A 14,838-nucleotide genomic window follows, 5' to 3' on the forward strand; every position below is an offset into this window, starting at 1 on the left:
CAGGGGAGTTTAAAGGAAACCTGTGTATAGCGGTCACCCTGTATATAATGGTCACCGGGCAATTTCCCAAGGGTGACCGTTATATACAGGTTTGACTGTATTTGGTTTTTTGACAGAAAGAGACTGGAGCAGAAGTGCACGTCGGACATCTTATGGACCCTATGGGAAGGGACAGGAAATGAAAATGAGAACTGCATAGTGCCAAACTAGATGAATAAAGTAAGTTTCTTATGATGAGAAACACTGCACGGTTAGCACCTGAAAAGTTGCTTTATGTGAAGGACTGGTAATATTAGTCCAAGCTCCTTGCAAAAGAATCAAGGAATAAAAGAATTAAAAAAGAATGCCTGTGAATATGTTTCAAACATATGTAAAGAAAATCAAAATTAAAAAGACACCCTCAAGATCTTTTTAAAATGTGCACCCCGCCCTCAAGGAAAGGTTTTGTAACGTCCAAGGAAGGTCCCACTCCCTGAAACCTATCCAATGGTCAGCGGTAATTTTTTATAATCAATATGGCGGACAATTCGACCGAGAAAGGACCATGGAGGGAAACCCTGGAATCCTTCGTTAGATATGTCGCCTTAAACCCGAAAGAGTTTATTTTATACGGTAACTAGCGATACTTTTGTTCTATGTGCTTCTGTTGTAGTGATTAACAGTTGTCTGTCAGCATTCGATCTTTTTGGTCGGTACTTCATTGGACCTACGTTATTTACAATCGAGAACAGTTTGTTTGTTTTTGTTTGTTTTCATGTGCATCGTAATGTGCTAAATATTTCGCTATGTTTACAGTGTTCATAATCCTGACTCCTTTGATGGCTGTGAGCGCGTTTTTATCTTTGAAGTTAGCAAAACACATAGAGCGAAGTGAAAAAGAGAAGAAGAAAAAAGGTGTGTTGTTAATTTGTACTTCTCTCAGTTTTTAACCCCTATACCTAATAACAGTAAACGGTCAGTGTAAAAAGCAGACTGCAGACTGCAAATTTCAGACTGCAGACTAGGAGTAAAATGCAGACTGACAGTAAAATGCAGCCTGACCGCAGACTGAAGACTGCAGAGTGCAGACGTTTTTAAGTCTATATCGTGTTGCTCCCATTATCAAGTATTAACCATAAACAGCCTAACATAGGCATTATTCAGGCTAATCAGAGTGAAAGTCTGCACTCCAGTTAGCATGAATATCACTTGGTTAGCTTGAATAAAGCTCGGTTGACCGGTTTACGTTTAGCTCTTGATAGTGGCAATGGTAACAAGGACGTAACAAATGGACCAAAATCAATCATCGAAAACCTAATTGATTAATTGATAATACTCAATATTATTCAATACTTATCAATTGATTAGTCAAATTACTCAATAAACATCAATCACACGATTCGGGATCGGATTATAGATTTTGATTGATTACTAGCGAGAATGAAACTATTAAAAAAATCATTCACACCTCGAAGTGAAAAAGCCAATCTGAAATCAAACGAAAAGTACCCACTGTGTCTTACCTGATATGGAGCAGTTAAACCCGGAGATTGCACGAAACAGACGTGCAAAAAGGAAACCTGTACACTTAGGACACACGGTTTACAGAGGAAAAATTTTCCTCCAGCATAAGCAAGTCTTTGAACATCACATGGAAACTGCAGGATGGTGCACTGGAATACATAGAATAAACCAAGAAAATAATTCATTGCCAGAATACTGAAGAAAATTGTTCCTGACCAAACTGTTTTGCACCTTGAGTGAATTCAATAACCAAACTTCAAACATCGTTCTACATGTGCAGACATAGGACTTCTTGTCTCTAGCTGTGTATGGTGTTAACAGAGGTTTTGTGACTATGATGATGTTCAACCTCGTTCCCGGGGTCTTTCCTGCATTGAAATCCAAGATGGCAGATGCGAGAGGCAAGTGTCCATATACATACATATACATATACATACATATATATATCAATATTTTTCGAAAGAAATTGATAGAAATCAAACTCTAATGACAAAAATCGATCAAAATTGATAATCACAACAGCTTTTGCTATTGATTTTTACTGATTTTCTGCAATAATGAAATCATTGGTATTGAAAATTATCGCTTTTATTCGAGTATCAAAATTATCGATTTGTTACATCCTGTGGTAACACAAATCAATTGAATAGTCTGCAGTCTACAGTCTGCATTTTACCCTCGGTGTACATTTTATCCCTCAGTTTGCAGGGTAACCGGCAGGCTTTCCATTCAAGGACATTGTATGTTTTGTTTTGTCTTTTTGTCTTTTTGTTTTTTTGTGTTTTTTGTTGTTGTTTTCTCTTTGTTGGCAATCTGTAAACTATACAAATCACCAATTTGTAACCACTTTATTTGTAGTCTAAGCCAAGTTCACATTTAAGGCCCCACAGAAGTACCTATATAGCTGCCAGCTCTTGCAGCTGGTGTCAAAAACTTCAATGTCGGGATGGACCAATAATTATTACTCTCACTCAGTAGAAACATTTAAACTGTTGCTTTTAACTAACAAACTTTCAAAACAAATTATTAGCTTGAACCAAATACATTTAGTTAAAAGAAAAGTGTTGGTGAGTTATGATGATTCTTGTGTTTTGAAGGGAAAAAATGCTAGCCTCGCAACGTTGTGTAGCAAACCACAACTTTGGAGAACTTTGAAAATCTTCAGAATGTCTGGAGATTTTTTAATATCTTCAGATGAGGTTGGTGTACTTCGAAAATCCTTGGAATAAAACTACTTCACTTTTAACTCAGTGAAAATTAGGAGAGGGATTCATGTGGACAATACAATTATAATGCTTTTTGTTAGGTGTCCGTCATCAATACAACACTTTGTTCTTGTTTCCCTGGCATGACCACGAACCCATTGAAAGGGCCTTTCATTAACCATTCAAGTATAAATGTTGGACATCAGTTTTCTTTGAATTAAACAACTTCCTAAATATATTGTCCCTTTTTGTTTTTCTCTTTTAGCTACTCGACAAACAAATATAGCTAAATCAAGACGCAGAGCAAAAGCTGACTGAATCGTCATGTTGCCAGACTCATGTCTATTGGCCTTCAGGTAGCAATACTACACATGAAGAGCTGTTAAATACACTGTATTGTACCCTGTGCAATAATTCATTGAACTTCAGTGTACATAGCAAGCAAACAGAGAGGTGGCATAAAAGCTCCTATATGTCCATGTTACACAAAAAGTTTGAATGTTTTAAGCAGCTTTTCTAGATCCTGTACATATATCCTGTAGAATTAATTTTTTTCCCTTACAATTAGTACAAATTTACGCACAGTCTGAGAGCAATAATTTTGTAGGATATAACACAGAGATTGTCACGAACTCTTAATTAACTTGAATCCTGTATCTGAAATTCAATAAATCAATACTGGCATTTTTGTACAATGTATCTTCTGCATTCTCTTGCATTTTTAGAACAGGAATTGTTGTGCACAATAAATTAATTGTGTACTACATTTTCTGTGTGAACAAACACAAGACTGATTTGAATGAGATAAAAGCTGTAGTGTTACTGTAATTTCACACTCTGGACATACTGATACAAATATCTTGTCTGAATAATTTACATTCAAAAACCTGGATCATTGAATAACGCAATTCAAGAGTTTTCATTGGCTTAGCCATCGTGGGTTATGAGCCATTATACCATGCTCTACAAATATTTTGGTGTATTTTCATTTTTATTTTATTTTTCTACATTTTGGGGACGTTTTTAATGAAAAAATTACCATAAACTCTGGCAGATAAACCGTATAGTTTTACTCAAAATTTTTGTAACAAATTGGGGATACAGCTTATCTGCAATAAATACCAGAGAAAGGTCAAACATATGTTTAAGTCAGTAAACATATCATGCTCATACAATTACAAAGCTAAAATTATGGGTGAGGGTGTTAAGTATTCTCTGTTTTCAATGTTAGTTAGTTTATGTGGGTTTACATCAATGAAGCAATGATATATATGTAACACGTCTTTCTCAAGACTCCACTTTTGATTTACTTTGATTTCTTTCCAAAGATTTTCTTTTCCAAAATTTGACTTACAAAACTTGTGGTGCGGCTTATCTGCAAGTGTGGCGTATCTGCCAGTGTTTACAGTATTCCACTCAAGCTTGTTGGATATAAGATGATTATAGTCAACTTGGCACTACACACCTTATTGGCTATCTATCATCTCATATCCAATGCACACTCATTGAATAATTGTTATTATAAGTAGTAGTAGTAGTAGTAGTAGTAGCAGTAGCAGTAGCAGTAGCAGTAGCAGTAGCAGTAGCAGTAGCAGTAGCAGTAGCAGTAGCAGTAGCAGTAGCAGTAGCAGTAGCAGTAGCAGTAGCAGTAGCAGTAGCAGTAGCAGTAGCAGTAGCAGTAGTAGTAGTAGTAGTAGTAGTGTCATTGTGGGTGATTTTCTCTCGCAGCATCCGAGTCCAAACCATGGACTTTGGGAGGCAAAGAGGGTTTCTACTTGATGGAGAGGGCCTGCCTGAGAAGGTGGGCAGTAAAAAGGAGAGTTATTTGCTGGAGTTCATGTATGTTGATGTTGCCAGGGATTTTGTTGATGTAGCTTTCCATGCCCTTCTTGATAGTACCGAGGGCTCCTATAACCACCAGGACTGTCATTGTTTTGAGCCCCCACATTCTCTCTATCTCGATTTCCAAATCTTTGTATTTGTTAAGCTTTTCCATGGTTTTGACTGAGGTGTTGGCGTCGAGGGGTGCGGTCATGTCAATGAGAAGGCAAGTTTTGTCCTTCTTGTTCTTTAGCACAATGTCTGGCCTATTAGCTGTGATGGTTCTGTCAGTGTGGATGGGCATGTCCCACAAAATGGTGATATTGTTTTTCTCGGTGACAGTCGTGGGTTCATGCTCATACCATCGATCCTTCACCTCAATACCGAACTCTTTGCAGATCTTCCAGTGCATGTGTGCAGCTGCCTTGTTGTGGCGGCGAATGTATTCAGTTTTAGCCAGTTCAGGGCAGCCAGAGACCAGGTGGTCAATGGTTTAATCAAAATGGCCACACAGTCTGCATTTTGGGTCCACGTCAGGCTTCTTGAGAATGTTATGTTGGTACCAGCGTGTTGAGAGGCTTTGATTTTGGGCTGCGATGATAAAGCCCTCAGTTTCTGCCTTGAGGCCGGCTGCTTTTAGCCATCTGTGGGTCTTGTCTTGGTCCACACCAGCCTGTTTCACCCGCTGTGGGTATTTGCCATGGAGCACTTTTGATTACCACTTGGATCTGAGCTGTTGGCAACCCTGGTGTTTTGCCTTGGCCTTTGTTTTGCGGGCATAGGTGGTGCTCGCCTCATCCTCTGCAGGTGGTGTTGCAGGCACTTCCAGTTCCCAGCTAAACTTCGTTGACTGTCTGCTGATGGAGTACAAGGATCTCTTGTCGTCATGGTCTTTGACAAAGTGGAGAAGGGTGTCCTATGTCTCCTGGAGGTATTTATCAAGACCGATAGTGGTCGTCTTGTGGGAAAGCTCCAGTTTTATAAGCCCTCTACCTCCTTCGATTCTGGGCAGGTACAGCCTGTCCACGTCAGATTTGGGGTGGTGCATTTTATACATTGTCAGGAACTTCCTAGTCTTTGTATCAAGTTTGGCCAGCTCTTGTAGCGTCCAGTTTATTATTATTATTATTATTATTATTATTGTTATTATTACTATTACTATTACTATTATTATTACTATTATCATCATCATCATCATCATCATCATCATCATTATCGTTATTATCAGCTTATCATGGTTAACAATACTAGCTGGTTAATTCACAAGAATAGGGGAATCCTTCTTTACAATATTTGCCTCATTAGCATAAGCAATTCAGTTTCTGATGGAGCTACATGTACAAATAAATCAGTTCTGAATATTGAAAGGCAAAAGTACGATTAACTCTGCCAATGAATATGAGCCTGATGTATTGAATACTTGTTGTGCAACACGGGTTTAAAAACTCAAAATTTTACAAAGAATGTATGAGCTCATTAGCGCTTTTGCCACCCAGAAATTTTGCAGTTTTTGAAAGCCAATATCTCCTTGAATATTATACCCAAAAGGCAAAAAATTTCACCAGGGATTAAGTTTCACTAGCTCTTTAGCTGCTTGGAGTCAATTCATATCTAACATGTTTCCTTCTGTAAGCAAAGCGGTATGGAAATGAGCAAAACTATAAACAATGACGTCAGCATGAATCCCCCTATAGCCAAGGAGTTTAATTGAACTCAACCAAGAGCAGTCGTTGTAATTAAGTACTAGCAGGTGGGACAACTAGCATTAAACTGTAACCATGCAGCTATACTCAGGTTCAATCTGCTGCCCTGAGGTCTGCCCTGTGCTGTAGTTGTACTGAAGTTGTTTGAGAGTCACCAGTTACACCAGATACACAATAGCTACATTCATACACTGACGCCACCATTCACTATCAGTGCACCACTGTAGTAATTACAGTTGTGGCATTGTCACTGCTACTGTTGCACATGACACTGAAAGACATACAATCCTCATTTCAGCATAATGAGGGACATGTATAAACTACGGGACACCCAAAAATGTTTAATTTTGCAGGGGTTTCATTCAAGGCTGGGCCATCTAGAGAAAAGCTTCTCTCATAAAGAAGTTTAATTCAAGAAATTTTGCCCGCCTGTGAAAACCAAGAGAACAAACCTTTTCCCTACAAGCATGATTTGCCCTACCCCTACTTCCCATATTTGCACCCCCCTTCCAATGTTGTAACCACACGTTTGAATCATTCTGTTGTTTGTAAATTTGCAGAAATCTATTTTGCCATGAGGAGTTCATCATAAAAAAAAATGTGTTATGTATGTTCAGTTGAAGTCTTCATGTCATAGCGTGCATTTATGTCTTGACCCTTACGTTATTGCCGTGTTGGCCAAAGGCTTGGTGTTTTATTGATGAAAACAATAAACTCTCCGACACTAGAAAACACCTGTTTATTTCAAGGAGGATCATTTAGGTTACTATTTCCTGTCATTATTGATCTGTCATCTGACAGTTTTTCTGATGGTATTTCACATTTTACTTCATTCTGAAGCCCTCTACAAATATTCAGAAACTTGCACTGAACACCACATGTAACTGGGGACTGTAAATTGACATGACATCTTAGTGAGTGCTGTACATCCTCAAGCCAAACTGATAGTAACATATGGTGTGTAGGCATTAAAAGAGAGTCTAAAGTAATTCCGTAATACATTAGAGGTAATGTGATTAGGTCCTAAGGATTTCCAATGTTCTTCACTGTCTTTACTTTTTGTTTCCCTGAGCCTTTTGAAGTGGACTTCTCTTGCTTGAGCAACCTTTAGAACAACAAATTATTATTAGTAGAGAAAAGAGTTCAGCACTGTTGTTACACCCTGATTTTAAAATCTAAATTTTGTCAACTTTGTGACATAGTTTTTGCTGGTTTAACTTTGTGACATAGGATAACCTCTTCCAGGCGTTCAGTTAGTTGGGGCACAGCATTCAATTTGGCTTTCTCTTGCCGCTCTTCTCCCCTATTTTTCACTCACCCTTTTTCGTGCTGCACCGTAACTAACTGAATGCCGGGAAGAGGCTAGACATAGGAGAGTTGGATTTAAATTAATTTTTTAAATTAGTGAATTAAATAAATTACTGAATTAATTAGATAAATTAAGGTAAGAAATACTTAAATCAATTAATCAAAGCGAAGTTATCATTTAAAAAGTTATATACAATAATTCTGGTTATAATCCCTCAAATATTTTTGCTCATGCTGATTGGTCTAAACGCATCATGTGACTGAATATTCTCCAGAAAAAACTGGGGAATATCCGAGTGATATTCCCCAATTTTCAAAACTGCGCGTGTTGTGAAAAATATTCGAAGAATAAGAAACACAGTTGCCTCCATTTTACACAAAAATATGCTTTGTTATTTGTCCTTAAACATTATCTGTTCCTCAAAGCTCACAGTTGACACAGCTTTCTCTGAAACCTGTTCACTTCTCTGAACAGAAAACGTCTGCAAACAAATATCCAAGTGTATTTCCATGCTAAATGGAGCCTATTGTTTATATAGCCATTTACTTGCCTTGTCTCTTATTTTGGGTAGATCATCAAATGTCAGACTCAATCGCTGTTCTGGTTTATCTCTTTTCTTTCCTTCTTTCACATACACGCTTGGAAGTTCAACTGGAAATGGTTTAATCCGCTGACTGACCCAACCATTTTTTTTCAGTGGGGGTCTGGGCTGTTCGCGCTTTCCTTGACGAGGCATCAGTAGCTGAGCTGCATGGCCCATGGCATGCTGCCAAACAGAAGTTAACACGATGATGTTACGTTGGTAATTAGGCACGGACCATTATTTTTCTGAGGTGGGGGGGGGGGGGGGGGGTGGGCATGAAAATTTTTTCTCATCTTTAGGTTGTGCATGATTTTGTTTGCTGGGCAATAGCTTGTATCAGAATTTATTTTGTAGTCATGTACAGGATCTGGAGAGTAAAAAGCCCTTGCTCAATTTTTCAGCTGTTTTTTCTGTGCAGGAAGTTTTTTGGGAAATTGCCCATCACCCCTCCCCCTCCCCCTCCCCCTTTAGATTGCAAAACAGTCGTATTTTTTGCGAATGCGGGCGACGGTCAATATTCGAACGAAAGGTCTGAAGCGAATGTAAAAACGGCGAGGGAGAATGGGGAGAGACGCTAGAAAATACTCGCCTCTCACGCCCCACGGGCGTGTGACGCTCGCGCGCTTCACACGCGAAAACGTCCAAAAACGACTGTTTTGCAGTCTACTCCCCCTTCAAAAAAATAATGGTCCATCCCGTACAGAGTCAATCATTTTTCAATTTATGAAATAACCCATTCATTGGTCAAAGCAGAATGCCTGGAAAGTAGGTAGCTGGTGGTAAGTGCGACAAAAGATATAGCCAGTGGGAAACATGGGAAAACGTGATCGATGGCCAACATAGAAAATTTAACTGCTGTGAAGCACAGGAAAATGGGTAGCCAGTGGCAAGTGGGGAAAACATAAGTGGAAAGCGGGGGTAAACCACCCTAGGGAGAAGCACAGGAACACATGTAACCGGTGGGAAGCACGGGAAAGGCCCTGTGAGCTAAAAGGAGATAGGTCTTCACTTTGCAGCTGATTGGCTGACAATATAGAGTCTTTCCTCTGATTGGTTAGAACAAGTAAGCATGAGTTTGTTCAGCAGAGAACTGCAACCTCGATCCCAGGCTCTCTCTCATTTGCCTTGTAACGGTTGAGAGAGAACTGAGTGATCAGTAAATAAGAACTGAAGATATGATTGTTCATATATATAATCTTTCATATATTCACTTATGCAATACGTAAGAACGTTAGTTCGTTTACAGGAAAGCTAGAATTCAAAGACATACCCTGTTTGGCAGTACAGGATTCTTGTTACGAAGATTAGGATTGGAAGATGACGGGTTCATGTTCAGTCCACCGAACTTGAGTCGAATTTTTCCGCGCGTTTGAGACATATCTGGCAAGGGGTTTGTTCCTTTAACACTTCCATGTGGAATAACAGGCTTAGGACGGCTTTGAGGACGCTTTTTCACCTAGAAAAGAAAGTTGAAACTCCATGAGGCGAAGGTCTGACGTGACGCCGAGAGGTACTCAAGTCACGCAACGCTTAGCGGCGTTTTTGGACAACCTCGTTCCCAGCTCTCTCTCCTTTGCCTCCCTTGTCGTTGAAGACAAAGACTGGTTGCGGTTGTCACGTGACCACCTGTGAATCAAACTTTTCCATCGGGGTAGACAAGGGAGGTAAAGGACAGAGCCTAAGAACGAGGTTGCGTATTCGAATTGTGAGTTGACTGCGAGTGTTATTTGTACAAAGTTCCTTACAAACCTATTTCCTAACTTTGTGTAAGAAGAATGAAGAACCTGATAATCGCTATTTCTCTTGCGATGCACCATGACGGTTTTTGTTTGATGTTGATGATCGAAGGCTGCTTTAGAAACTTCCCTTGATTCATTTCTCTTCCGTTTAGTTCTCATGCTTTCGATATTAGCAAAATAAACCAACCTTGCCAAACACTATGTGCAGAGGCTCGGCATACGGGGATTTGTTATCACCAGCTGCATGTCTGGCCTTAAGGCTCTCCATGTGCCTCCTCAGCTGGTTCTCTGTCAGGCCTATGACCCGGGCCCCTGCCGCATAGTGGCCCACAACATGAGGTGCTTGGATGCGCTTGTACTTGGTGTGATAAAAACTGCGGGGAGAAGCTTGATATCAATAAGAGCAAGAGAGGGCGGGATAAGGGTCAGCTGCATTTTGTTGTCTTGATTATCAACAGAATGATAGTCTAATGCATATTAGATGTTGCGCATGTTGTTCTTGGCAAAAGAGCGACAAGACAGTTAACTGATAGCCGTAGCTGGCGAGATTCGTGAGTGAGTGATTTTTGGTGGCGGAGCCGCCTTTTTATTCTCACGCGGGTGTAGCTCGCAAGCGGCGAAGCCTTGGGTGAAATTCAACTCGACTCCTTACCAATACCCTCTCGGCTTCGCCACTCGCGTTCACGTACGATTTCGCCGTCAAAACAAAAGCATTCCTGCGCTAAATCCCGCCAGTTACGCAGGTTAGTTTACTGGTAAAACTAAAGTATGAGACTGAAGAGTATGGCGAGTAGGTTCCACTTACCCCACTATCTCGTTTATTGAATGGAGGGCGGATCTCTTCATAAATTGCGTCAGTGCTTCAAACAGAAGATGCTCTCTCTTCCTTTTTTCTCCAACGGTTGCTTGAAAAGATGCGAAATTTGGACGGTCAACGGAAAACAAAGTCCACTCACTAGTTTTTAAACAAGTTTTGATTTCAATTAATTCAACCGGGTAGTAATTGGAAGGTTTACGTCTACAAGGAACATTTTTGAGTACTAAAATGGACGATCCTTACCCAATCCTTCTAAAAACCGCTCCGTGTTGGTCATCAAGTTAAGAAACTCGTAGAAATCAATTTCACCATTTCCTGCGAACAAGAGGAAACGAATGGGATTATCTATCTATAGCTACACGGGAACATGGAGATGCGGGGCTGTCTCCGACAGAGATATGCAAATTCACAGAAGACTATATCCAAAGAGACTACCTGTGAGAGCAAGCTACCGTGGTAACCGGTCGCCGTTTCGCCCGATAGCCAGTTCGCCCGATGTCAGTTGTTCGCCCGGGCTGAAAGTACCTTCTCCCGAACTAAAAGTTCAAAGAGGGGATGTGTCAACTTTTCTTTCTTTAAACTAAATGAGCGAAAAAGACAACATTGTGGGCATAATGAAACAAAATTACACTTAAAACATGCCTATTTCTCGTTCTTTAATCTGCTGACCACGGAACTAACAGTCCGCCGGGCGAATCGACTATCATGCAGTCCGGGCGAACTGGATTCAGGCGAACTGACTTTCGCACGAAACGACCGTTAATTATCTACCGTAATGTTTTCTGACCGTTTCTTACGGGAGTGGTTTTTCACAAAGGAGAACTCAGTGCTCTTTGAGGACCACTATCCACTAGAGAGACCATTGGAAGGAGGGGCTCATTTAAACGAGCAAGTCTAGAGACAAGAGCAACCGATGCGAGGGGCTGTTCGCGCATCTACGATAAGTCACTTAATTAGTCAAGTGGGCTCTATAATATGGTGCTGTCTACAATAGGGGTCCATATGAAATGAAACACTATTTATAAGGCAGCACAAGATTATCATTTTTATCGCGTTGGGAAAAAGTTTTTTACCGTCTTTATCCATGGCGCCCACTACTTCTTGTAAGTCTTCCTGTGATAGGTGAATATCCACAGATTTCAGCGCTAAATCCAGCTCCTCGGCGTCAATCGTTCCCCCGCCATTGCTGTCGAAGAGGTCAAACACTTCCCTAAAGGCTGGTGGGAAAATTAACGAACATGGTAAACCCAAGCTTGATAGTTTTAACTAGAAAGAAAACATCGATAACGTTCAGAAAAGTTGATCGAATCCGCCAGGAAGTTCTGGCCCACAAAACCAGCAACCAATTCCTGCCTTTTTATCGTAGAATTCTTAACACATAAGGGAAAAATTACTGCATTCTGATTGGCTTAAACAGTTAAAGTTTCCATTAGCCAGCTATTATACTGGACACGAAAACTCGTGCCCAAACCTATTCAGAGTCCGATACGAGTGTGCACATATTCTTGGTTCTCAGAATAAGCAGATCAGGAACCAAAACATGCCAAACTCAATCGTGATATCTTAATTTAGTATGTTTTTTTTGGCACACACTGATCAAACTAACCACGGAGCCAGCAGCTCGTTTAAGATTAATTTTTTTCAGCGAACAATAAAAGCTGGAAGAGAAAAAAAGCATGATAACGAAATGCGCGACAACGTAGATAAAGGGCACCAAGAAGATTGAGTGAGTGAATGTTTCGTGAAGTTTTCCTGCTACGCTGTAGCTGTAGTACTGCGTGAGCGTGCTATACTAGATGCAAAGGGAAATACGCGCGCACTGATTTACGGTATTTTTTTCATCAAAAAAACCCATGGTAAAATTTGCTCGTCAAGACGTGGATCATAGTTAGCTAACTATGCGTGGATAAAGTTATTTTAATACCTTGAACCTGAACTTCTGTCAAGTGTGAACAGGACGGGCTCCCGCTTTCAACGTCTTCTGCGTCGGATGGTAAAACCACTCCATGACTTGAAGGCACGATATCAAACACCCCCTCCTGTGAGTAATCTGGAGATGATAGTGTTTCCGCCGGGCTGACATCGCCTTTTTTGCCCAAGGCAAAGGCATTGCGCCGGATTCTCCTCATTTTACGATTTCCCAACGAACTTTCATTTATGATTTCTTATCAACATATCTATACCCACTTCACCAAAGAACCATCACCTTAACTTACTAATTAGCTGAATAAGTCTGTGACGTCATAAAGCCGCGCGCTCTGGATTTTCTTGGCGAGAAAACAGGAAACCTCGTTCCCACGCTCTCTCTTCTCTGCCCCTCTTGGAGGCGGAGGAGAGATAGCCTGGGAACGAGATTGGAGAACAGGAACGTCCAACGACTGCGCACGCAGAAATTGGGTCGAGCGTTTTTTTTTAACAAAGCACTTGCTAACGTGCCATCAAGCCAATCTTTTTCACGCTTTCGGGAAAAACGGTGACCCCGGAGAAGACTTTTAAATCGCAGTTGATTTCCCTTTCGTAAACGGTCGAGGCCATTTTAACAGTTGATGCCATGATTGGTAACCAAGCTTTTCGTAATGGACGATGCCACACCTGCTCTACTGTAGTTTAGGCCTGGACTAGGCTGAAACTGGTTATAATTTGGTGATAGACTAATACGCACTCACCAAATGTTTTTTGTTCACTTTCACACTGGTTTGCTTGCGGTTAGGTTTTATTTGTTGGTTAGGGCAATACCAAGAAAGTGACCTGTTATAAATAGATGTTTTAGTGATTTGGCTGATCAACCTGGTCACCATGGCATGTGAGAAATTCTCGGTTCGATACTAGGTGGTGACTTACAACCTTTCCTTTTCTTTAATTTAATCAGGAGCCATAATCGGGGACGGAGACCGTAAGCGCGCGCCATTTCTAGTATTCTATTTTTAGAACAAATTGCGCCATCACCTAAGGCCCACGCGCGTACATGCTGCGAGGATTTTTGCGGATGTCGCGCGGGGGAAATGGCTTCCGAAATTCCCGAAATTTTTCATGTTTTTGGCCCACAACTCAACGCGTTTACGTCTGTTGGAATTTTGCTTAAGTATTTTCGTCGTAAGCTGCTCCAGTTTGAGTGAAGTAAGACAGTGTCGAATTTAGGTATGTTCCGCTGTAAACTTACATATATCGCTGACCAAGTTGTGTTCCGACGGATGCTTCTTTTACATGAGCTGTACATTACTCCACTTTAAATTTCACATATGTTGAAGATTAACAGCTTTTCCATTACACAGCAAAAAACTAGCTGGATATATTTAGATATAGCAGAGCTTCAGGACTTCATAGTTTCCTAGCTCCTCTTGCCACACGCTTGCGAGGAATTTGTCAGTCTATCGCGACCGAAAAGTAAAACAAAATAATTGCTAGTTTGAGTTTCGCTTGAATTGTAAGCAACGCTTGATGTTTCATCAAGGCCCAATAACTTTACGTCCGTAGATACTGCTCAGTTTTATTCGTGTAAAAATCCAGTAAATTCTCTGTTGTCGATTAATGAGAGCGCCCGCCGATGCGTGTTTTGTACAGTCAGTAAACATGACAAATTGTACTCCACCGCACTTTCGTGTGAAAGCGTACATCGAACTCAAACAATAACTCTATAGTTTTTAAATATGTTTAAGATTGATAAATGTTTGAGAACATATTAAAAGCTAAACTGAAAATATGTGAATAAAGCAGAAATAATCAGCAAAGTTACGATGACGCTTTCTTTAATCAACTTGGAATAACGATTTCGATTTTGTTGATCGAGTTATCAAAACTCCTTGTCTATTTTCATTTTCGCAGTGTAAAACTTCACTATGCTTACGTTGAAGAAAGACACATGATGTTAGTAGCCTTTTTTGCGTTCGTGAAATTTATTACAACAGCTCAACACAAAAGATAACGAAAGAAATCTTTGTCAAGATTTGTTGACAATTGAAAACACCGACTCGGACTTGAAAGTGCACGAACTGCACTATGCAAATGAGCTAATTGTACGCGTCAGACTTTCCTTTCAAAAACTTGTGCAAACTCACCAAACAAGCAGAAACAATAAGAAACCGTCAAAACAGGTTTTGGTTATGATGAACCATTGTCTGAGAAACTCACAAATTAACTCGATACCAGATTAGAGAGTTT

General features: G+C 40.3%; 3 protein-coding genes across 3 annotated transcripts; 1 reads left to right on the top strand and 2 right to left on the bottom strand.

The window, feature by feature from the left end:
- The first annotated feature begins 483 nt into the window (after positions 1-483).
- LOC110051267 (small integral membrane protein 15-like) lies at positions 484-3,407 on the top strand. Its single transcript, XM_020757294.2, has 3 exons — positions 484-612; positions 796-894; positions 2,974-3,407. Exons 1-3 carry the CDS (start codon positions 516-518, stop codon positions 3,024-3,026), a joined length of 249 nt encoding a protein of 82 aa, XP_020612953.2. The 5' UTR covers positions 484-515; the 3' UTR covers positions 3,027-3,407.
- A 1,006-nt stretch (positions 3,408-4,413) lies between these two features.
- LOC110058905 (uncharacterized) lies at positions 4,414-5,129 on the bottom strand. Its single transcript, XM_020765575.2, has one exon. It carries the CDS (start codon positions 4,939-4,941, stop codon positions 4,480-4,482), a length of 462 nt encoding a protein of 153 aa, XP_020621234.2. The 5' UTR covers positions 4,942-5,129; the 3' UTR covers positions 4,414-4,479.
- Positions 5,130-6,952: 1,823 nt separating this feature from the next.
- Positions 6,953-14,256, bottom strand: LOC110051268 (uncharacterized). The gene is made up of 8 exons (XM_089288347.1): positions 12,605-14,256; positions 11,754-11,897; positions 10,924-10,995; positions 10,669-10,768; positions 10,051-10,237; positions 9,395-9,580; positions 8,092-8,307; positions 6,953-7,337 (listed from the first exon to the last, which is right to left on the bottom strand). The coding sequence occupies exons 1-8, from the start codon at positions 12,807-12,809 to the stop codon at positions 7,164-7,166; spliced, it is 1,284 nt and encodes a 427-aa protein (XP_089144473.1). The 5' UTR covers positions 12,810-14,256; the 3' UTR covers positions 6,953-7,163.
- Between the last annotated feature and the right edge of the window lie 582 nt (positions 14,257-14,838).

The sequence above is a fragment of the Orbicella faveolata genome, unplaced genomic scaffold, assembly GCF_042242905.1.
Source record: "Orbicella faveolata isolate gen_17 unplaced genomic scaffold, um_ofav_v1 contig_15, whole genome shotgun sequence".
NCBI lineage: Eukaryota > Metazoa > Cnidaria > Anthozoa > Scleractinia > Merulinidae > Orbicella > Orbicella faveolata.